Here is a 22,093-nt window from a genome sequence, read left to right as displayed (position 1 = left end):
CCCTGTGGCTCCCTGTCACTGGGGCCACATGACTGCTACCCAGGTCTGTCCCTCTCCCCCCATGGACTGCCCCATCCCTCCCCCTTATTCCCACCATGCTCACCCTCCTTGTGGGGCTCCATGCACCCCGGTGTGCTGGGGGATGCCCATCCCAGCCCGCTCTGTGCCTTCCACCATCACCCTGCTCCCCTCTCTGACACAGGAGGACACGGGGCAGCGGGGGATGAAGAGTGGGGTTTATTGAGGAAGGTCTCCATGCAGGGGGGCCCTCGTGGGAACGCCAGGGCCAGGGCCACCCCACACACACGCCATGACCGAGCCAAAGGGAGTCCTGCGGAGCAGAGTCCTCCTTCCAGGACCCCGGGAGAGCAATGCCGGCTCCATTCAGCCCTGCACCCAGGCAGGGACTCATCTCCTCAGGGCACTGGATGTCACAGGGACTCTCCTATTCCCCCCCATCTGACCCTGGCCTATGAAGTCCCACACTTTGCAGCTGGGCCCAGGTGCTCCTCGGGGTCCCCACTGCAGGTCAGGCTGAAAATTGGGGTGCTGGTGGCAGACACATGCAGGACACGTAGGCAGGGGAGGGCTCAGCAGCAGGAAAGGAAGGATCCTGGTGGAGCTGCTCCAGCGGTCACCCTCCCTGCATTGGGGCAGGTCACGGGGCAGAGAGGACAGGGGGCTGCCGGCAGCCAGGTGCAGGCAGGCTCTGCCGGGACCGGGCAGGGAGCCTGGCTCGCTCATGCCACAGATCAGCCTTGGCTACGCTGGGCCATGCACAAGCCCAGGGCATGTGGCACAAGGGCAGGACCCTGCCCAGCACTGCATCTCCCTGCCCTGGACACAGGGCTTGGGGCTGGGGAGCTTTCTGGATCTGGCTGGGGATGGCACTGGGTTGGGCAGGGAGCAGAAGCAAGTGCCTGGTGTCGTGGGCAGAGCTGGAGGTTGCTGCTGGCGAGGTTGCTGCTGCCAGATGGGTCAGGGCATCTGGGCAGGGCTGGGGAGCAGCAGCGGACAGCATGTGGGGCAGGGCTGGGGCAAACACATGGCATCATCATGCAGACGAAGCGGCACCAGGGCTCTGCCAGGCACCCTGGGCAGCGGCACGCAGTGGCTGAGCCGACCCTGCAGCACCAAGAGCGGGAGGTCCCAGGGAGGGGGTCCAGCAAGGGCTGGCAGTGCCCGTGGGCATGGGGCTAAGCCCCTCTCCCCTTAGCACTGCCTGGGGCTTTGCCAGTCCCGCTGCTCCCCGATGCATGGCACGCAGGGCGCTGCCAGCTGGGGCTGCCTGCGGCAGGGCAAGCTCCTTCGCTTGGGGCAGAGGCAGCAGTGCAGAGCACCCCGAGGGCTGCGGGAGCCCCTTGGCACCAGTTTGGCTCAGTGGGAAGCACCTGGGATGCCCCAGCACCAGCCCCTGCCCGCAGCGGGTCTGAGCAGGGGAAGAACCACTGTGGGGGGCACAGAGCAGAGGGGGGTGGGCAGCCCCGGCGGGCAGCCCCTGGCCTCCCTCTCCAGCCCACCCTGGGCTCAGAAGCGGGTGCTCTGGTAGTGCAGCCTGCGGAGCTCGGAGAGGCCACTGTCCCGGCAGTATGAGTCCCTGCAGGGACTCCCTGCCAGTCACCGGCCCCCTGCCCCGCCGCCACCGCTGCTGCTGCTGGAGCTGCCGCTGCTGGAGCTGCCACTGCTGCACCGGTCCTCATAGATGGAGATCTCGATCTGGGCCCTGCTAAGGATCATCGGTGGGATGTGCCAGCCACAAATCCAATTGCCCAGCACCCACTCCCAGTGTCCCCCCGCCCCTCACCCTTGTCCTCCCCGCAGCCCCCCACTGCCCAGAGGATACGACCCTCATGCCACGCTCCAGGGGGTCGGTGAGCAGTAGCCCCCGCGGCGCATAGATCTTCTCATTCTGCTCCTGGATGTACTTGGAGATCTTCTTCAAGACCTGCCGGCACACGAAGGGACACTCAGGGCCTGCCAGCCCTGATGTCCTCCGCTGCAAGCCCTGCTCTGGCCTCCAGCCCCCCCCCCACTCCCTGTGCCATCCCTGTGCCCCTCGCCAGTCGTGCCCGTCCCCAAGCCCTCCCCTGGACCTCAGCACCTTCTCGTAGTGCGTCTCCATGCAGAGGAAGATGAAATAGGCAGTGGCGCAGGCCAGGCACCCCTCCAGGTATGAGCTGCCCCCAATCTTCTCTGCCTCGGCATAGAAGCCATTAAGGGTTTTTACAGTTTCCTCGAAGAGCTGCCGCTCGATCTAGAGCAGAAACCGGGGTGAAGACGAGTCTGTCCAGGAGCTGACCCTCTGCACTGCCCTGTCCCCATCTCCGGGGGGACTTGTGGAGCACTTTTAACCCTCTCCTCCCTGCCCAGCTGATGCCTCGGCTCCCTGGCCCCTGCCCACTGCCCACCCATGTCAAGACCTGCTGGGCCTCCAGCCCTTCACCAGAGCCTCCTGGTCCCCAGAAGCACCCAACCCCTTGCACAGCGGGCAAGGTGGCTGTGATGGCATGCACCCAGCCGCATCAGCTGGCCCAGGGCCATACACTACCCTATGGGGGACCCATGACTTCAGACCCCTCTCCCCCCCGAGCTCCCACAGGGCACTGACATGGGGCACCCCCACCCTGTTGGCCTGCCAGGCTCCCTACCCGGCTCTCCAGCTCGGGGGGGAACTTCGTCTGGAACTGGCACGTGGTTCCATCGCTGTAATCCCGCTGGACAAAGACCTTGGTGGCCAGGGACGCGCTGCGCCGCAGCTCCTGCAGGCTGTGCACCTGGAGGGTGGTGGGGTGAGCCGGGGGGGCCACAGCCGGGGGGTGACGGGCATCCTTGCTGGGGGCTGGGGACCCCGGGAGCAATGCCATTCCCCAGCGTCAGGGCATGGGGGCTGCAGGCTCGCAGACCCCAAGGCAGGGAGCCCCCGGCATGGGCTGTGTCATGTCGTGAGCACAGCTCGGCGCAGGAGGTGCGAGGCCAGGAGTGAGGGGAGGATGGCAGCAAGGGGAGGATGTCATGGCAGCCCCCCGCTCGCCGCGTGGGTGAATGCGTGTGCTCCCTGCCCCGGGGGCTGGTGCCTGGCCTCGCCTGCACCGGCTGCTGCACGCTTGGGTGTGTGTCCCCGGTGGGCCACGACCCGGGGAGGGGGCTACCCTTTGTCCCCAGCGTGCAGCTGCCCCCAGCAGCTCCCAGGCAGGAGGAGGGAAGCAAGAGGAGCAGGAGCTGGGCAGTCGGTCTGCAGAGGCAGCGCAGCGGGCGGGCAGGCTGCAGCGGGGCGGCTGCACAAAAGGGATCAGCAGCCCCGGTGGCCACAGGCACTCAGCCCAGCCCTGGCAGCCCTGGCAGCCCCGGGGTACAAGGGCCCAGGGGTACAAGTCCCCTGGGCTCTGGGCTGCGGGGCAGCTGGGGGGGGCTGGAGAGGAGGGTGGGAGAATGGGGGGGGCCAGGCTGTGCCAAGGGTGGGTGTCAGAGCCCTCCCTGTGCTTCTCCTCGGGTGGCATGTGGCCACCTCCCGCTGTGTGCCCCACAGACCCTCTGCCCCCGTCCCGGGTCCCACCCACGGCACCTGGGAGAAGGACCCACAGCCTCCCGGGGCACCGCACCCCAGACCCACGCTGCTCCCTCCAACAAGGTCACCCCGCACCCCCCCTGGCACCCCCGTACACACCGGCTCACAGACCTCGCACCCCCCCCCCAGCCCCACACTGCCCCACTCCCCCGTGCACCCCCGCGGACCCCCGCCCCACGCCGCCCTCCCACACCAGCCCGCCCCCCATCCCCGCGGCCGATGGCGGCGGGGCAGAGCGGGGGGGCTCCGCCGCAGCCCGGGGCCGGGAGGTGCCCGCTGCCGGGGTGGCCCCCGCCGTGCACCCACCTCGGTGGCCATGGCGCGGCGGGCGCCCGGGCCGGGCTGTGCCGGGGCGGGGCGGGGGGGACCGGCGCTGCCACCGGGGCCGTGCCGAGCGGCGCGGGGGGACCGGGCGCTGTCCGCGGTGCTGCTGTGCCGAGCGGCGGAGGCGGGCCCGGCCGCCCCGTCTGCGCAGCCGCCCGGCCCGGCACGGCCCGCCCCGAGGCGGCGGGGATGGGCGCTCGCCGCTACCGGCACGGAGTCCCTGAAGGACGCGGCCTCCGTTGCTGGGGTCGGCGGTACCGGGGGCCGGCTGCCCCGGGGCTGCGCCCAGCGAGGGGGGGCTGCTGCTGTAGGTCCCGGGGGTGCGGCCGGTGGTGCGGGTACCGGGGCCCGGCTGCTGAGGGGCTGCGGCTGTAGGTGCCCGGGGGCTGCTGGCTGCCGAGGGGGTGCTGCTGGCCGTAGCGGGGGCGGTGGGCCGGTGGGGATTTGGGGGGCTGGCAGCCTGCCACGCCGAGGGGCCGCGTCTGGAGCTGTTTGGTTGCGAGGGATTTGCAGCTGGCGCTGCGCTCCGGAGCGGGTGCTGCCATCGCAGCGGGGGCAGACATCAAAGCAGAGAGCTAACGAATTCCCTGTTATCTCTGCCCATTGACAGCTCAATCAGAGCCGGAGAAATGCCAAATGGGGGGAAGAGAGGGTGTCCCGAGCGGCGAAGGACGGGGTGCTCCCAGCCGAGGCGGGAAGGCTGCGGTGGCTGGGCACAGGGCCCTGGTCAGGCAGGAGAGCAGCCAGCCCTTCCCTCCACACCTGGGCGATGCTGAAGGCAGCGCGGGGCCCTGCCAGCCCGTCTGCTCGGGCTGCTAACTGCAGCACGGCCGGCTGCCTGCCTCACGCACAGGGGCCCCGGTGAAACAGGGGCAGCTCCAGCTGACAGCACCGGCACAGGCTTCGGGCAGAGCAAATAGAGGCAGAGCCCTGGGGTGGCTGGCGGGCAGCCCCTGCATGCTGGAGTGTGGCAGGGTTTGGGACCAAGGGACACATGCAGGCAGGGACCCAAGTTGGAGGGTGCATCTCCCCCCCCAAACACAAAGCTACGGATCCCATAGCTTTTGGGGAGAAACCTGCTGTCCCATGGATCCCATAGCTTTTGGGGGGAAAGCTGCTGTCCCTGGGATCCAGAGCAGCCCTGCCAGCCCACACCCCAGAGCAGTGGGGTACACCCAGTACCATAGACCCAAAGGCCCCACCTGGGGGTGGAGGGGGGGGTTGTACTCTCCCATGTACACACACATATGCATGCACGCAGACGCAGGCATTTGTGCATGCACTCTGATGCCCACATCTGCCCACACCCTCCCGTGCACCCCCAGGCACGCACCCAGGTGCATGTGCTCACACACCCAAGCGTGTCCCCAGATGCTCCCAAGATCAGGCCCTGCATCCCGGCTCCTTCCCGTGCTGCATGTCACCGCCACGTCAGGGCTCGCCTGTCCGCCTGGCAGCGCCCTGCCAGTTTCCATGGCAATGCTGCGCCTGCCAGGAGATGAAGTTTGCTCTCCCACACCACGGCGAGGGGCCAAGAGCAGCCGGGGGACCCAGCTGTCCCTGCCACCCCAGGCTCTGCCCATCTGCCTGCACCCCGCGGTGCTGCCCCAGGGTTGTCCCTTCTCTGGTTGCACCAATCCAGCCCAGGCACTGGACCCTCGGTCTTGGGCTCCAGCTGCCTCACAAGCCACAGACCTGCTGTCTGCAGGACCAAGGCACATGTCAAGGAGTGCCCTTTGGTGGGACGTCTTCATTCCCTCATGGGCACCCGCCTTCCCCCAGCCATACCACCCAGGAGCAAGCCTTGCCCAGTGGCAGGCAGGACACAGACAGCCTGGACCTGCCCCGCAGAGCTCCCTATCCCTGCACAGACCCTGGCCCTGCCTGCGGTGCCCCGCAGCCCCCGGCATCTCTGGAGCCTACTGGGGCCTGCCATCCCCCCATGCGGGATGCACCATCGTGGGCTTTACAGTTTTAACCAGGGCAGGGCCAGACCCTGCTGTTTCCCATGCAGAGGGGACAGGCTGCTGCCATGCCGTGCCATGCTGTGCCATCGCTCCAAGCAGGGCAGGGCAGAGGTGGAGGGGGCAGGGGGGGACTGGCATAGCTGACGGGATCCCAGGCAGCAGGAGCAGGGGCAGTGGGGGCTTGGGGAAGCCCCAAAGTGCTGCGTGGCCCTGCTGCCCCGCTGGCCCCTGGCACTGTGCGGGGGGCTGGCAGGGTGCCTGCAGCAACAGGGCTCTGGCCCTTCTGCTCCATCTGCTGAGCCCCAAGGGGCTATTTTTAGGCTGCCTGGCAGCGGGGGTGGGCACCACACACACGGCTGCTGTCGGAGCTGCCCTTACCCCCCTGCGCCTGGAGTAAGGGGGCTCTGACCTGTCCCGCAGACAGATCCTGCAGACCTCCCCTTGCCCCCAGCTCTCGCTGACCGCCCAGAGCCCCTGCCCCTGGCCTCACGGGACAGGCGTGGGGTCCGCTTGGGACCCCTACAGACAACCCCAGGCAGCCAGCACGCCCGTGCCCATCACACTGTGGCAGCCATGTCCCAGCAATGCCCCTGGTCCAGCCCCTGTGCTTGGCCCCCAGGCCAAGACTGGGGGGTATCCCCAGGTGCACGGTGCTGTACCCCATCCCTGCACCCCAACCCTCCCTGCCGTCCTGGCATGGTGGCTGGGGGCCGTGGAGGACAGCTGGAGCCCTGCAACCAGCCCAGGACCAGCCCCTGGGGCCCCATCCTGCACCTGCTGCGTGCCAAGCCCCCTCCCCAGCCTGTCAGGGCTGTCAGCGGCTCCGGCTCCGCTTCAAAGGAGCCACGGCAGGGCCAGGCCCTGGCAGCTGCTTCACATGGGGGAGGGGGGGCTTTCATTAATAGGATGGGGGGGACCATGAGCTCACCACCCCAGTGAGGACAACGGTGACATTTGGGAGGCACGCAGAGACAGAGGGGCAGGGTGATTAGCTGATAACCTTTCCTGGGAGGCGGCAGATGTGTACACCAGTATGGGGGGGACACGTCCTCCACACTGGGAGCTGCTGGAAAACAGCTCCAAGTGCCCCAGCCTGCACCTTTGCACAGGATGGGGAGACTACCTCAAACTGCCAACCAGCCCTACAGCCTGGGCACCCTGAGGATAGGCACCCTGAGGATGGGCACCCCTCCATGGTGCCCACAGCACCGCCATGTCCAGCTGTGTCCATCCCGATGGGTGCTGCCAGGACCCTGTTGCACTGGGAGCCCCCGCAGAGGGTGGGGCAGCCCCCCAGCACACACCTCAGGACTGCACGGGCAGGGGGACCCAGCACCCTTCTGCAAAGGGGTGAGGGGTGGGGGGATGTGGTTTCGGAGGGAGGTGCCAAGGTCCAGCTTTGGCAAAGGCACCAGCTGGGCACCACGGCTGTGCAAGGATTGCCCCCGTGCTGGGGACGGGGCTGTGCTGGGAGCGGGGCTGTGCTGGGAGCAGACATGGGTGGCTTCTCCCAGCTCCCTGGCGGGGTGGGGGGCCAGCAGTGCTGCAGAGAGGGTCCCCATGTCCCCGCATCCCCACGCATAGTGCCACGTTGCGAGGCAAAGGGGCTCTTCCCCAGAGGCGTCCCCACGCAGGACATGCCCCTCCCTGCCCCGCAGAGCGGGGCCGGGGGCCAGGGCCAGCGGCGAACAGGGGGTCTGTGTGCAGGCTGGTGGGAGCCGGGCAGGGCCAGGAGCTGCTGAGGGGCTGGGAGGGTGCCAGGGCGGCCTCGGCCCCGCAGCTGGGCCGGGAGCGCTGCCAGCCGCATTCCTGGGGCTGCCGGGCAAGCGGGAGCGTGTGTGGGCGCAGGGCAAGTGCATGGCCACCGCTGACCCTGCCCGCTGCCCACCCTGCCAGTCCCATGCTCCTGGGCCAGCCCAGCCCCAGGGTGCCCCAGCCGTGCCCCAGCCTCCCTCCGCCACCCCTAGGCAGGGCCACCCCTGCAGAGCTCTGCTGCCAGCCCCGCATTGCCCCCTGCGCTGGGCTGCTCTCCGCCGGGAGCTGCCAGACACCCTGGGACGCCTGTCCCTGCACAGCCAGCCCCAGCGTCCTGTTCCAAATGAGGGTCCCTGCTCCCCAGCGGCTGCAGCCCATGCCCAGCACTGATGCAGCCCAGAAGCAGGAGTCCCAGGACAAACAGCGGGGGAGGACGGGAGGGAGCCCGCCCAGCCCTGGGGGATGCGTCTCTGCCCACAGCAGCACCCAAAGCTGCAACAGGAGAGGGAGCGGGGACACAACAGGAGAGGATGAGAAGAGGTGACCAGGACCCTGCTCAGCATCTCATTTCCCGGGAGCCTCCTGCTCCCCTGGCTCCGATCTGCTCTGTGCTACAGCCAGGCACAGGTCTCTGGGGAGGGCCCAGAGTGGCGAGGGGGCACCCAGGGGATGTCCTCTTACCATGCCACCCTGGCTGGCCGTCCCCGAGGTCCCCAGCGTGGAGGGGGCAGCCCCCATGGCCCCACTACCGGTCTCGCTGCCGTGACAGGTGACACAGGCGGTGGCACAGCCGGCTCCCCGGAGTGACAGGCGCAAATGTCAGTCCCCCAGCTGGCTGCGCGGGCGCAGGACGGGGACGCGGGCACCGGAGCAGCCTGTGCAGACAGGACACAGGGAAGGGTGCCAGCTCCAGCTGCCCTGGGGCCGTCCCCTTCCCCAGGGTACAGCCCAGATCTAACTCTCCTGGCTGCATCTCCCCCAGCCCTGCGGCAGTCCGGGTGGGGAAGGGTTAAGGAAGCAATGGGGGTCAGCAGGGACCCTCACAAAGCAGAGGCACGGCCTCAGCTCAGGGACAAGGCTGCCAGGACACCTGGCCGGGTGGGAGCAGGAGACGGACACCCCTCTCCTAGGGCCAGCCCTGCTCCCCCCAGCATGGCCACGCTGCCAAGAGGTGACTCAGTGGCTCTAATGAAGGCATCATGACAGATGGGGGGGCCAGGCCAGCTGGCAGGGAGCCCCTTGTTCCCCCCACTGCCCCCCAGCCCCACCAGCCCTGTCGCCTTCATCTGATGGGGTGCCAGCCGGCGCAGGGTGCTCAGCATCCCCAGCACCTTCCTGGGAGGAACTGTGGGTGCTGGGGGCTGGACTGGGCTGGGGGACAGGGTGGGCTCAGAGCCAGGAACTGGTCTGTGGCCAAGAGCAGGACAGCAGCAGTGCTGGCAGTGCCATGGGGACAGCCCGGGGACACCGCACACCCGTGGGGCAAGGTGTGCTTAGCATCCCACACACCAGCAGCTCCATCCCGCACATGCAGACTCCCTCTGCCTCCACCTCCCTGCTCTGGCTCCCAGGCCTCACCAGCCCCAGCCCAGCTCCCATGGCAATTAGCCGAGCTCCCCGGCTGCCCTGCCCAGGCCCATCCATCACGGATTAGCTATTTTCTATCAGCATTTATCTCCAGGCAATCTCACTCCTCCTGTGACAGCCCGATGCCTCCAGCACCCTCCCTCCTGCTACCGGGCAGCTCTGATAAAGGGTGGCTCTATCTTATCGTGCTCCCCGGCAGTTACACATTAATGGTGCCATCTCCGGGGCTTGGCCGGGGCAGGATGAGCTCAGCCCACCCTCGGTCCGGCAGCGAGCATCCCTGGGCGGTGCAGTGACAGGCACTGCGCCTGGCACGGCGGGCACAGGGAGGGCGGGCACAGGGAGGGCAGGCAGGCTGCAGGCGAGTGCAGGGCATGCCAGTGAGGTTCCCAGCATAGCCCCAAAGCAATATGGATCCCACCAGGGCTGGGGGGGACGGTCCCCGCCCCCAGCCCGGGGCAAAGGGCAGCTGCTATCGCCTGCCTGCACCAGGCTGTTTGCTCTGTCGCCCATTAACAGAGCCACCTTATCCGGCAGGCAGGGGCCAGAGGCGGCCCAGAGCCCGTTGGCCAGGCAGGGGCATCGATCACGGGAAGGGGAGGGGGTGCCCCAGATAACCCTTGCAGACAAATGGGTTTCTAATGGGGTCTTGAGCCTTGCACCCCCTGGCCCAGTCCATCTCCAAGGGGATGGGGGTATGTGGCCCCAGCGCTGCCCTCCCTCACCCCGCTCAGGCTCTGGCTCTGCCCCTGCCCCTGGGGCACTGGCAGTGCCTGGGTGCAAGCCCTTTGCTGGGAGGTGTAACCCCAGCTATCCCTGTGCCCAGCAGACCATGGGCTGCCTGGGGTGCATGCTGGCAGGGCCATCCACAAGCAATAAGGACCCCATGCCCATGGCATCACCTTGTCATTGATGCCACACATGGCACCTGGCACGTGGGTGTCCCAGCTGCCCCCCAGTGCTGCAGCATGAAGTCTCTGGGGTGTCCTGCTCCTCCATCCCCTGCACCTCAAGCACCCCCCAAACCCATACCCCTCGGGGCACAGGAGACTGTGGGGGGCCATAAGGTAGGAACCAGGGTCCCCTGCCCCATGCCAGGGCGTACCTGTGGGGTGCCAGCTGGGATGGGGGCAGAGGGGCTGCTGGATAACGGGGGCACCTTGAACCCACAACACATCCCCATGGGGCAGGCGAGCCAGCCCTTCCAGAGGGCATCGCCTCCGGGGACATGGAGCCCGGGTGGGGTGGGGGGGCTGCATGCAGGGGGGCTTCCCGGGAGGGCGAGGGGCACGCAGCGCCGTCCACCCACCTGGCTGCCCGGGCCAGGAGGGCAAGCGGCAGCAGGGTGGCCGGTGGGGCAGGCTGGCGTGGGGCCGGGGGGCCAGCCCCGGGGGGGCCCGCAGCCGGAGCAGATTGGCTGCCGGTGAGGCCTCCCCGGGCTCCTTAGAAAGGGCAGCGAGCGTGGGAGGCGCTAAGGGAGCAGGCAGCGCACGGAGCCGCGCTCCCGTCCCGCTCGGCAGCCACGGCCGACGGCGGCAGGCGGGCAGCGGCGATGCCGCGGGCGAGCGGCCCCCCGGGGGGCCGGGGCACGGCGCTGCTGGCGCTGGCCCTGGCGCTGGTGGGGTCCCCGGGCGGCGGGCAGCACTACGACTACTACGGCTGGCAGCCCGAGAGCCTGCCCCACGGGCGCTTCTACGGGCGGGAGCCGCAGTGCCTCGACATCCCGCCCGACATGCAGCTCTGCCGCGACGTGGGCTACAAGCGCATGCGGCTGCCCAACCTGTTGGAGCATGAGACCATGGCCGAGGCCAAGCAGCAGGCCAGCAGCTGGGTGCCCCTGCTTGCCAAGCAGTGCCACACCGACACCCAGCTCTTCCTCTGCTCCCTCTTCGCCCCTGTCTGCCTCGACCGGCCCGTCTACCCCTGCCGCTCCCTCTGCGAGGTGGTGCGCGACTCCTGCGCCCCCGTCATGGAGTCCTACGGCTTCCCCTGGCCAGAGATGCTGCACTGTGGCAAGTTCCCCTCTGACCACGAGCTCTGCATCGCCGTCCAGTTTGGGAACAGCAAGGCCACCCCACCGCCAGGTAAGCGGGAAGGGCACTGCGATGGGATGAGGATGCACACAGGGCACCTGCCAGCAGCGTGTCCCCATGCAGCCAGAGACCTGCATGCAGGGTCCCACTGCGGAGCCCCCACACCCCTGTGTCTGCACCCCTTGAAGCAGGGCAGAGCAGAGCAGCGTTGGGGGTGAATGTGGGACAAGATGGGAGCTGCTGGGGGACCCGTGGCAGAGCTGTATCCCTTGCCTCCCGCTGGGTCCCATCCCAGCAGCAAAGAGCATCCTGCACCTGTGGGTACCAGCCCCACACTGCTGTTGTGGGGTGGCTGTCCCTCAGGCAGGGGAGGGGGCATCACCCAAAGGCAGCCCAGGTTGAGGATCAGGGCTGTGACACCCTTCAGGCTGGGGCCACCCTCGCTGCTGATGCCATGCCCCAAAGCGTTGGCAGCTGGACGAGGGGTGTCCCCACACCCCGTCCCTCTGGGGGGGTGCTGGGGCACCGGCCAGCGAGGTGCTCTGTGCCCCCGCATCACCCTGGCACAGCTGCCCAGGGAGCAGAGGGGCTGCCAGGGCTCTCCCAGCATTCCCCGCAGAGCTGGCCCAGGTGACAGGCATCAGCAGCAGGGAGCTGTGACAGTGGCTGGTCTCTCACCGCAGTGTCCAAGATCTGCACCCAGTGTGAGATGGAGCACAAGGCGGACGGCATGATGGAGCAGATGTGCTCCAGTGACTTCGGTGAGTGCTGGGGTCCCCTTCCCGGTCCCCCCTGGACAAGGGGCTGCCCTCCCCCACCTCTGACAGCCCAGGCAGGGGTTGGCTGGAGGGCATGGTTTTCCAGGGACAGCCCCATAGGAGACCCCCCAAGCCATTCCCTTGGACCCTGTGTGCATGGGATGGGTGCACCACAGGATAAGGCATGGGTGTGGGGATAGGCAGAATGGGACACCTGGGAAGGTCACTGGGGGCCTCTGCTGAACCCCCCAACAGCCCATTCCCCTCCTCACACAGTAACTTCCCCAGAGACCCTTCTTCTGGGTCCCACCCTAGGGATGGGCTGCACCCTGTACTGCACAGGTGCCTAGCCCAGACCCCCCAGCACCCCCCACCAACTGTGCCCCACGGCTGCCCCACACAGTGGTGAAGATGCGCATCAAGGAGATGACGGAGGAGAACGGGGAGCGGCGGCTGGTGGCCGCCCAGAAGAAGAAGGTGCTGAAGCTGGGCCCGCTCAAGCGCAAGGACACCAAGAAGATGGTGCTGCACATGAGGAACGCGGCCGCCTGCCCCTGCCCCCAGCTCGACAGCCTCAGCGGCAGCTTTCTGGTAATGGGCCGCAAGGTGGGAAGCCGCCTGCTCCTCCTCGCCGTCTACCCCTGGCAGAAGCACAACAAGGAGATGAAGTTCGCCGTCAAGTTCATGTTCTCCTACCCCTGCCCCCTCTACCACCCCCTGCTCTATGGGGCCGGGCAGCGCTAGGGCTTTGCCTACCCTGTCCTGCCCTGGGACTCCTGCACTGGCTTGACACTGCACCCCTGGCACCCTGGTTGCACCCCAGGACCCCTGCTCTGCTCCCCGAGGATTCCCAGACGCGTTCGTGGGAGCCTTGATCCACAGCCAGGACCCCTACCCCGTCCTGAGAGCCCTGCTCTGCACCCCTGGGACCCCTGTTCTACTCCCAGGACCCCTGCCCACACCCAGGAGCCTAGGCTGCACCCAGGACCCTTGTTCTGCATGCTTGTGAGCCCTGGTCTGCACCAGAGACCTTTTGCTACCCCCAAGCTCTCTGCCCGGCACCCAGGGACCCTTGCCTGCACTTAAGATCCCTGCTCGGCCCTCTTGGGATCCCTTGCCTGCACCCAAGACCCCTACCCTGCACCCCAGTGTCCCCTGCCCAGCTCCCTGATGATATGCCCCAGACCCTCAGCTCCCCCAAATCCCTACTGCAGCCCACCAAAGCATCCCACGCACACACCTTGAGCTCACACCCCAGCCCTAGATTATCCCACCTTTGCAGGGACCCACTCCAGCCGAAGCAGGTCCCTGCTGCCCCACTGTCCCTACAGACTGGCCCCTCAAGACCAAGTGCCCGGAGCAGCATGGCCCCTGCCTGGGCTCCCCCACCCTTCCCATCCTACATGGCTCAGTGGTGGGGGGTCCACCTCCAAGCCCCCCAGACCAGCCCTGCTGCATCCCTCGCACACACCCCCAACAAGACCCAGCCCAGGCACCCCTTGCCCATCCACATCACAGTAAATTATGCCGCCTCGGAGAAGCCTGTGTCCGGCTCCCTGTGGTTCATGGGCAACTGCCCCTTGGGGCTCCCTCAGGGACCCCAGGAAGGATGGGAGGGGGCTCCCGGTCCTGCTCGCTGAGTGGGGCAACCCGAGGGAGCGGGGTCACCCTGGGCTCCGGCTCTAGCCCTGCTCCAGGTGCGATGCCAAGAGCCCAAGGCTGGGCAGCCTGGCCAAGCTGAGGGACAGGGTTCCCTGTGGTCACAGGCATCACTGGAGACTCAGGCATCCCTGCCGCTTCAGGGAGCCTGGGAGGGTGGCAAGATGAGGAGGATGGGGGGGACGGGGAGCCCCACAGCTGGGTCTGAGGGCGTTTGCCAGACAGGTTTCTCCCTCTGCCACCCCTGGGGGACAGATCTGCAGGCTGGGAGCTGGAGGTGCATGTGGGTACCCTGGCACTGAGCATATCGGGGGGCCAGATCCTGGGCCAGGATCCCTGCCTCCATCCCTGGGCACCCCACCTCCACACCACCTGAAAGCCCTGTCTGCAGCTCCCAGCCAGCCCTGCTGCCAGACCTCCCACCCCACCACCTCCAGCCTCCTCCCAAAAGGTTCCCTGGGGACACCCACCTGCACCAGCCGGGACCCCCCCAGCAGCACCGGGACAGGGGCAGCCCTCAGCCTGGCCCCTCCGATGGCAGGAGGGTGCTGCCCTTCAGCTCGGCTCCCCCAGCCCCGGAGCAGGGGCTGTCCCTGCCCCAGCAGCCCCCCTGTCCCCCACAGCAGGCAAGGGGGGCAGCCCACCTGCCTCTGTCCCACTCCAGCCCGGTTTACCTAGCACATTCTTGCGTCTGCCCGTCCCGACGGGTGAGGGAGGCACGAAGGCGGCTGCCGCGATATTTACCCAGCGCCTGGCTGCCGACACTGTGGCTTCTCACCGGAGCTGGCCCTGCCGCAGGGGAGCCTCCCGGGACAAGAGGGGAATTGAGGTTGTAGGATGCCTGCGCCCACCCTCCTGCCGGCTGATGAAGCCACTGGGCACCTGCCCCACACCGGGGTGATCCCCGCTCCCTCTGCCCCCCTTGGGCATGGCCTCGGCCCCACTGGCCGCCCCCCACCTCCCAGAGCCTGAAAGGTCGCTCGCATCCCTCCCCAGCCGGAGGGACGCGCCCCTGCCACAGCCTCACAGCAGGGGCAGGCGGTTGCTGCCCCCACCCTCCACCCTGGCAAACATGGAAAAAAACAGGGGAAAAAACTCAAATGTTGTTGGAAGGTATGTTCAGAGCGAGGCTGCTGAGCACGCTGCCATAGGAATAAACATCATCAATTATGTCATTTTACTGCAAAACTTAAAGTACACACCAAAAAAAAAAAAAAAATCTCCCCCAGCCCGAGTTTATCTGTAGCCCTCTGTATTTTGCGTCATTTGCATCTTTCCAGGGAGCATTTAGACATACATGGCCATGGTGCTCATCGCTCCAAGTGTTTTCTCTAGAAAGACAAGTAACCTCTCTCTGCCTCCCACCATTGGCCAGCTGAGCTCTACAGCTCAGCCCCCCCAGCCCCCGGCAGACCAGTACTTGGCCCATTGCAGGTACACCCCCACCCACAAACACAACCCCACAGCTCTTGGGGTGCTACACAGCCCCCTCCCCAATGTTACGGCTGCTCCGCTGCCCCCAGTAACTGCTGAGCCCTTTGCGTGCCAGCCCCCCCACGCGCCCTGGCCTTGGAGCACACCCAGCACGACTCAGACACCCTCATCATTGCTGCCAAGCCCAGCTTTTCCGCAGATTTCCACAGGGCACAGCTTGAGGAAGGGGTTTATGAGCCAATGGCCGAGAGGAGGGCTCAGGCTGCCCCCGGGGCTGGCCCACACTGGTGAGGCATAGGATCAGCAATGAGATCTGGGCCCCCAGTACCTTCTCCAGGCTGGTGGGTGTCACAGCCTGGTGGGCACTGGGCAATGCCAGCCCGAGAGCACTGGCCCCCCCAGACCCCCCAAAGCTGCAGCTGGCTGGCAGGGACCCAGGCCATGGCCGTTCCCAGCTGCACAGCAGCCAGGGTCACATTCCTGGGATAGCTGGGCACTTTGCTGTTCACACAGGGAAAGGTCACCCTTGTGCGCGCAGGCAGCTGCCGGGACCACCGCCTGGGCAGGGCAGGGGAAGGAGCAGCCCCGGGAGGCAGAGAGGAAACCCAGCAGCTCCTGCCAGAGCTGAGCTGCTCCCCGGCTCCAGCCCAGCAGGATGCGGCCCTGGCACAGCCAAGGGGGGGCAGCTGCACACAGCCCTGAGCAGGGGGCAAACAAGGCCACAGCATGACAGAGGATGGAAACCCCAGAAAGCAAGGAGAGCTGATGGCAGAGACACACCATTTCTCCGCGACCACCTGCAGGACAGCAGGGCCAAGGTCACAGAGGTGCTGGGGTGACCTTGGGCCTCAGACAGCTTTCACTGGGGCAAGACAAGAGCCAGCTGAGGGCAAGAGATTTATTGGTCATTCTCTATATACACTTATATATTAATCTGTAGTAGAAAGCAGCAGTCACTAAGTGCACAGAGCAGCACTAACTCGTGCCTCTTCTCATGCTGCAGCTGGAGACCACACAGCCCAGCCCAAACTTACCCTCTTGCCTCCTCTGCACTACAGCCAAATATGGGGGGCGGGGGCGGGAGACTAAACCTGCAGGCAGAGAGGCCAAGGAGCACAGCAGTGACTAGCAGGGCTCCGCTGAGCCAGGACCAAAGACCACATCTCCTGGGAATGCAGATAGAGCTCTGACTTGATCCCAAAAATACAGTCACCTATCACAGTGCTGGGAAAGGTAGGGACAGAGCCCTGAGGTTGTTCTGCCCCACCCAGGAGGTGGAGGTAGGACCACAAGCGGGAAGGATGGCTCCTCCATCACCGACACAGGCCACAGGGCCTAGGCAAGTACGTAGCAGGGCGCAGCGAGTATTGGGGAGTGCCCAGAGCTTGGAGCAGCTGCAGGGATGGGGGCACAGCTGCAGGCAATGCTCCGCCGCAGGGACCCAGCTGGCACAGCAGATGCTGCGTGGGAAGGAGGGTTGGTCTGCCCCCAGCCTGGCGCTAGCAGGAGGAACAGTGAGCGCAAGCGTCCTCTGGCAGGGTGATGCCACGCTGGGAACCAAGCAGCCCAGGCTCCCGGCTGCAAGGGCACCCGCTGTCCCGGGCCTCAGGCAGCGCAGGACCCAGGAGCTGGCTGGGCCTGTTTCAGTCACTTGATGAGCACCTGGTTGCACAGAGCACACACAAACACCGTCTCCCTCTGAGCCTCCGGGGCTGGAAAGGAAAGCAGGTGTCAGAGATGTCCCCCTTCTCCACAACAGGCCAGGGACCTCAGCCACGGAGCTGCAAACCCATCACCGCTCCGTCCCAAGCCAGGCTGCGCTGGGCAGGTGCCGTCCACCCTCCTCACCAAGGCTGGGGCAAATCCCTGCAGCAGACAGTGCAGGTGGGAGCGGGAGCCCTGCCCTCCTCCACCTTTCCACTCACCCGTGGCTCCCATCACAGCCTTGGGGACTTTGAAGGAACAACACCTGGAGCAGAAGCTGTTCCCACAGTTACTGCAGCTCCGCTGTAGAGAGAGGTGGAGGTGAGACACTACTCTGGGCCCACTCCCAGCCCTCCCCGGCAAACCCCAGTGCCAGAGCACTGCTAACAGCATTCCCTGCTGAAGGGGGGTGGGTGCAAACCCTGAGCCCCGACGCCAACAGCAGAGGGGTCATCTGCCAACAACACCTGGACAAACTGCCCAGGCCTAACGCTGGATCTGCATTCAAGTATGTGCTAACATCACAGGCAGCCTGTGCCCAGCCTGAGAAAGCACAGGCTCCAGGAGGGTTAAGGACACTATATCACTTCCTATGCTGTAACCCTGGAGGGACGCAAGCTCCAGGGAGCCCCAGACATGTATCAGACTAAGCCAGGAGTGAGGGGAGGGGGCCATGAGTCTGGAGAACAGGAGGCAGCAGGAAGACAGCAATGCGAGTCTGGAGGGGACAAGAGAGACATCTTTCCCAGAACTGCCCAGGGGACCGTGTGCCAAGCATCACACGTAGGGGCTCAGATAAGACAACAGGGGCAGCCTTTGCTCCTCTAGCTCCCACAAACAGACCCGTGCTCTGCTTCACCAGAAAGTTCTCAGGCCGCAGGAAACGGGCTAAACCAGGGCAAGAGCAGGTGCCTTCCACACCAGCACACGCACGTTTGGCCTGAGGCACCTTCCAAAGGAGCAAATAGACAAAGGCTCCACAGCACAAGGGATCCCTGGCACCATTAGGCATGCGACAACACCCAGCACTTAGCTGAGGTCATCTGCTGCTGGGCTGTGACTGAGGCCACCACCCAAGCTGCCAGAGAAAGCCAGGGCGAGCCAGACATGTGCAACACCTCTGCCCCAGGTGCAGGCAGCAAGCTGGGGTAGAAGCTGAAGACTCACCCTCTTCTTGAGCACAGAGAAGGTGGCTGCGCAGCCTGTGCAGCTCCCTGGAAGAAAGAAAGCAGAGGTCAGGCAGGGCTCTGGTGCCTGGGACTGCAAGAGGTACAGGAACACCCATGGCTATTGTAAAGGCTCAGCTCAGAGACGACATTGCTGCACCTTCCCATCCTTGCCCTTCCTAGAAGGGTGGGGAACATCCTCCCCACGGAGTGGGCAGGTCACGGGAGGAGCCAGCACAGCCCTAGCAGGTACCACACCACTCTGTCCACTCCCAGTTCAGTGGTCACCACTGGGAGCAGCGCAAGACCCCGCGCTGCTGAGCTCCCCCAAGCAGCACCTGCTCCCAGCCTTACCGAAGTTGTTGCTGGGGTAGCGCTTGCGCAGACGCTCGGTCAGGCGCGACACCTTGCTGCGGATCACCTCGTTTTTGCTCATAAAACCGTTGTCTGGGAGGCTGAGGTCAAAATCTGCTGAGCACTGAGAGCTCTCGTCATCCTCCTGCAGAGAGCAGGGCCAGCTGAGCAGAGAGGGGTGGCTGCAGAGCCACCCACCCCAGAGATGGGCACCCAACCGGGAGGATGCTCCACCTGGCATCGCCACAAGCCACCGGCAAACCAGGCAAAGGCTGCCAGTTCCAGCTGGGAGGAGATGCCCCTCTTGCACACCTTGACATGGCAGTACTCACCATGACCAACAGCTGGTTCTCCTTCTCCCGCAGCATGGGACAGAGAGGAGAGGCAGTACGGATGGAGTCAGAGGCGCCCAGCCCCACAGCCACCCTCCCTGAGCACCCAGCTGCCCCACCAAGGCCCTCACCCCTTCCCACCTCAGCTGCCCTGCAGGCACGGCCCACCCCCACCAGCCTCAAACCTCGATAGCATCTTTGAACTCTTCATCAGGCTCTGCCTCCTCTGCCTCCTCCACGCTGCCAGGGGTAAGGTCCTGCAAGAGATTCAGAGCTCATCATCCTGTACCCCCACCCCCGTACAAAGGTGGGCCCATGCTTCTGAAGCCAGTTGCGGGACAAAGGACCAGGCCCCTGGCAGCCCCACGAGAAGACATGAGTCCCAGAAGGTGAGGTGAGCCCCTGCCTCCCCAGACTGCATCTTTACATGCAGCAAAAGGACTGAGCCAAGCCCCCAGCGCAGCAGGGCAGCCCCCCAGTAACTCAGGAGGGGCTCACAGGCTTCCAGCAAAGCTGGCAGCTGGAAGGAGTTCGTGGGTAGAGGGACACAGGCACAGTCAGACCAAAGGGCTGACCCTGCAACTCCCACCCCACAACTGCCAGCCCTGCCCCCATCTCACCTCTGTGCTGGTGGGTGTGGGGGTCCGATCCAGGGGGGCAGCAGCTGGCAGGGGTTCGGCAGGCTCAGGAGTGCTCTCGAGGGGTTTGGCGCCCACACACTGGTCGATCGAGGCCTTGAGCTCCATTATCACTGGTAAGAGGGAGGAGTGGCTGGAGCGGGGTGGCACTTCCCTTCTCCCAGCCCCACCACACAACAGCCAGCTGCAAGAGCTGATCTCCAGGGCGCAAGGTGGGACATTGACACATACAACCTTCACCCATCAGGTACCCTGAGCCCTTCTCTGCTCACACATCAAAGTTAGGGCAGCAGGGAACCCCCCACTGCCTGCCCCAGCTCAGGATAGGGAACAGCAGGGGCCTTAGTCATGGCTCAGCCACACAAATCTCATCCAGGACGTGCCACAGAACAGGGAGCGCCTCCAGCTCTTCTCCCCTCCGACGGCACGTTTTCAAGCCTGTGTCATACCTTGCCACAGGCACCGAGAGCATTTCAAGTCCTGCAGAGCAGGGTCAGGGACCGAGAAGGGTGGCGATGCTCACGTACAGGTTGCATTGCCAGGCCCCAGTTTGCCGCAGCACAGAGGAGAGCGGGAAACAGCACCCAGGCCAGGACACATATCAGGAGAGACTCTCACCTCTCACAGCTGAGCCCCAGGACCCCACCACCCAGCCTAGGCTGCTGAGCACCATCCCTAGGACATCGTTGCCCTCAGGGGGGTTCAGGTCCCATGGCAGAACCCGACACGGGACACTGGGCTCACATGAGGGTGCTGGGAGAGGTCCAGGGCAGGATCTCTGGCTTCGGGGGGCCTTTCCCCAACCCGTCCCACACGAGCCACTTCCAGGGAGGTCTCTTACCTTGGTAGAACTGGGCGTTGCCCAGGAAGAGGGTGCTGTTGAGGATGGCCAGGACCCAGCAGAGGGGCAGCAGGTAGAGGACACAGACAGAGCCCAGAAGCGCCCCATAAAACCTGGGAAGGAGCAGCAGGACACTGCAGTCAAGACAGAGCAATTCACACCACAGCACAAGCCCCCTTCCCTCACCTGGTCCTCCACCTGCTCTCTCCAAGTACCAAACACATCAAACACAGCTCCACAGGCCTGGCCGGGCCCCTCTCCCCACTGAGCCCGCCGCAGGATGCCTGACCCGATGCTACTCACTGGGAAGAGACAGCGGGGTTCTCCCAGTACAGTACACGGTAGACTGCCTCGCAGCTGCAGCACATCCCGCTCAGGAACCCCTCCAGCTGGATCAGGCTGCGAATGAGACCTCACAGTCACAAAAAGGCCCCGCAAACACACACCCTGGCTCCCCCACACTCATACGCTTTACGGTGGCATGCATGCAGGCCCTCCACAGCCACGGAGGAGCCTTCCCAGCCACAGAGGCCCCAGCAGCCCTGCAGCCGGGAGGGCTCCAGAGACTCACAAGCTCTTGACCTGGGCGACGGCCTCCTGCCGCGAGAGCTGCACCTTGCGCAGGTCCTCCCGCCGGACGCTGTGGTACCTCCTGCGCACCAGCTCCGGCTCCGAGGGCCGGGCCCGGCACGTCTCCTGCAGGTAGCCCAGCAGGGCCGGCACCACCACCAAGAGGGCGAGCACCGAGTACCAGGCGGCTGGAAGAGGCGGGACAGCGTCAGCCCGGGGGGTCCGGGCAGGGGAGGGGCCCTGTCCCCCCCACACGCACCTTGGCCGAGGGTGAGGAGGAGGAAGTTGAGGCCGAGGCAGACGAGGAGGGAGCAGACTGGCCGCTGCCACCTGCCGAGAGGAGGGAGGGTGAGGGACGCGAGGCCCCGGGAACGGTCTCGGTCCCGGCCCAACCCGCACCTACCGGAGGAGGGAGCGGACGCCCTCGGCGGCGTCCCGCAGCGGCTCCAGGTAGAGCTCCAGCCGCCGGTAGCTCCGCACCAGCTCCAGCAGATCGAAAGCGGCGGCGGCCTTGGGCGGAGACGGCTCCGGCGGGGCCTCACCGCCTCCCGCCGCCCCTTCGGGGCCGCCTGCCGCCCCGTCCCGCTCCACCGCCTGCATGACGGGACGGGCCGGGGAGCGGGGCCGAGCTGGGCCCTACGCTGCACTCCGCTTCCGGGAAGCCGCCAGGTGCGCCGTGACCTCACCCGCGGCGCTGGCACGCAGCCAATCAGAAGAGCCGGGCTAGGAAGGGCAGGCAGAAGCCCCGCCCCTGCGCGGGCAAAGGGGCGGAAGAGGGCCCGGAGGCGGCGGTGTTTCGGTCCGGCCCCGCCCCGCCCGGCCCGGCCCGCGGGGGCCATCGGCGGCGGGGCCGGGGCTCGGGCCCGTGGGTGCGCTCGGGGTCCTGCGACCGGCCCGGGCGTGGGGCTCGGGGCCGACCTGGGGCCGGGACGCGAGCTCAGCCCTGATCTGGGGTTAATCTGGGTCCCGGCCCGGTCCCGATCCGGTTCTGGTCCGGTCCAGGGCTCAGCCCCAGTCTGGGTCCGGCCCCGGTCCGGGGCTGGGCACTGATCCCGGTCTGACCCTGATCTGGGGCTCAGTCCCAGCCTGGATCTGATCCGGGTCTAATCCTGGTGCGGGGCTCAGTCCCAGCCTGGATCTGACCCTGATCCGGGTCTAATCCTGGTGCGGGGCTCAGTCCCAGCCTGGCTCTGACCCTGATCCGGGTCTAATCCTGGTGCAGGGCTCAGTCCCAGCCTGGGTCTCGGCATGGCCTGCTCCCAGCTGTACTGGAGCACTGTGGGTTTGTCCCATGGGCTCCATTGCCGGGGCATCTCTCCACAGGGAGAGACCAGAGACCAGCCCCGCAGCGGGGGTCCCTGGGAGGGAGCGGGGGGTTCCCCCTGGCCCCTGAGCGTGGCTGGCAG

The 22,093-nt window shown here is 66.3% G+C and overlaps 3 protein-coding genes across 4 annotated transcripts; 1 reads left to right on the top strand and 2 right to left on the bottom strand.

Moving 5' to 3' along the window:
- Nucleotides 1-529: 529 nt before the first annotated feature.
- On the bottom strand, nucleotides 530-8,888 carry GOLGA7B (golgin A7 family member B). The gene is made up of 5 exons (XM_082308378.1): nucleotides 8,293-8,888; nucleotides 2,649-2,774; nucleotides 2,102-2,254; nucleotides 1,844-1,945; nucleotides 530-1,716 (listed from the first exon to the last, which is right to left on the bottom strand). The coding sequence occupies exons 1-5, from the start codon at nucleotides 8,347-8,349 to the stop codon at nucleotides 1,618-1,620; spliced, it is 537 nt and encodes a 178-aa protein (XP_082164504.1). The 5' UTR covers nucleotides 8,350-8,888; the 3' UTR covers nucleotides 530-1,617.
- A 1,769-nt stretch (nucleotides 8,889-10,657) lies between these two features.
- SFRP5 (secreted frizzled related protein 5) lies at nucleotides 10,658-13,494 on the top strand. Its single transcript, XM_082309205.1, has 3 exons — nucleotides 10,658-11,282; nucleotides 11,915-11,992; nucleotides 12,393-13,494. The coding sequence occupies exons 1-3, from the start codon at nucleotides 10,751-10,753 to the stop codon at nucleotides 12,731-12,733; spliced, it is 951 nt and encodes a 316-aa protein (XP_082165331.1). The 5' UTR covers nucleotides 10,658-10,750; the 3' UTR covers nucleotides 12,734-13,494.
- A 1,698-nt stretch (nucleotides 13,495-15,192) lies between these two features.
- Nucleotides 15,193-21,362, bottom strand: ZFYVE27 (zinc finger FYVE-type containing 27). Of its 2 annotated transcripts, XM_082310527.1 has the most exons (11): nucleotides 21,091-21,362; nucleotides 20,947-21,017; nucleotides 20,689-20,875; nucleotides 20,421-20,516; nucleotides 20,118-20,230; nucleotides 19,259-19,389; nucleotides 18,824-18,895; nucleotides 18,307-18,451; nucleotides 17,954-18,000; nucleotides 17,008-17,089; nucleotides 15,193-16,794 (listed from the first exon to the last, which is right to left on the bottom strand). In XM_082310527.1, the coding sequence occupies exons 1-11, from the start codon at nucleotides 21,285-21,287 to the stop codon at nucleotides 16,730-16,732; spliced, it is 1,206 nt and encodes a 401-aa protein (XP_082166653.1). In that variant the 5' UTR covers nucleotides 21,288-21,362; the 3' UTR covers nucleotides 15,193-16,729. The 2 variants fall into 2 exon arrangements, with proteins under 2 accessions (XP_082166653.1, XP_082166652.1); XM_082310526.1 differs by lacking the exon at nucleotides 15,193-16,794 and having other exon boundaries at nucleotides 16,801-17,089.
- Nucleotides 21,363-22,093: the final 731 nt, after the last annotated feature.

This window comes from Platalea leucorodia (genome assembly GCF_965183815.1).
Source record: "Platalea leucorodia genome assembly, chromosome: 4".
NCBI classification, from domain to species: Eukaryota; Metazoa; Chordata; class Aves; order Pelecaniformes; family Threskiornithidae; genus Platalea; species Platalea leucorodia.
The sequence above is the reverse complement of the archived record's forward strand: the minus strand, read 5'-3'. Positions and strand labels throughout refer to the sequence as shown.

What these genes read in the sequence shown, in the direction of transcription:
- SFRP5 (XM_082309205.1), top strand. Translation starts at nt 10,751, where the DNA reads ATGCCGCGGGCGAGCGGCCCCCCGGGGGGCCGGGGCACGGCGCTGCTG. An exon ending in CAAGGCCACCCCACCGCCAG is followed by an intron (nt 11,283 to 11,914) that starts GTAAGCGGGAAG and finishes CTCTCACCGCAG; the next exon opens with TGTCCAAGATCTGCACCCAG. An exon ending in GATGTGCTCCAGTGACTTCG is followed by an intron (nt 11,993 to 12,392) that starts GTGAGTGCTGGG and finishes TGCCCCACACAG; the next exon opens with TGGTGAAGATGCGCATCAAG.
- GOLGA7B (XM_082308378.1), bottom strand. Translation starts at nt 8,349, where the DNA reads ATGGGGGCTGCCCCCTCCACGCTGGGGACCTCGGGGACGGCCAGCCAG. An exon ending in TGGAGACGCACTACGAGAAG is followed by an intron (nt 1,946 to 2,101) that starts GTGCTGAGGTCC and finishes GTGTGCCGGCAG; the next exon opens with GTCTTGAAGAAGATCTCCAA. An exon ending in TGGAGCGTGGCATGAGGGTC is followed by an intron (nt 1,717 to 1,843) that starts GTATCCTCTGGG and finishes AGCAGGGCCCAG; the next exon opens with ATCGAGATCTCCATCTATGA.
- ZFYVE27 (XM_082310526.1), bottom strand. Translation starts at nt 21,287, where the DNA reads ATGCAGGCGGTGGAGCGGGACGGGGCGGCAGGCGGCCCCGAAGGGGCG. An exon ending in GTCGCCCAGGTCAAGAGCTT is followed by an intron (nt 20,517 to 20,688) that starts GTGAGTCTCTGG and finishes TCTCATTCGCAG; the next exon opens with CCTGATCCAGCTGGAGGGGT. An exon ending in TCTCTGTGCTCAAGAAGAGG is followed by an intron (nt 17,090 to 17,953) that starts GTGAGTCTTCAG and finishes CTCTCTCTACAG; the next exon opens with CGGAGCTGCAGTAACTGTGG.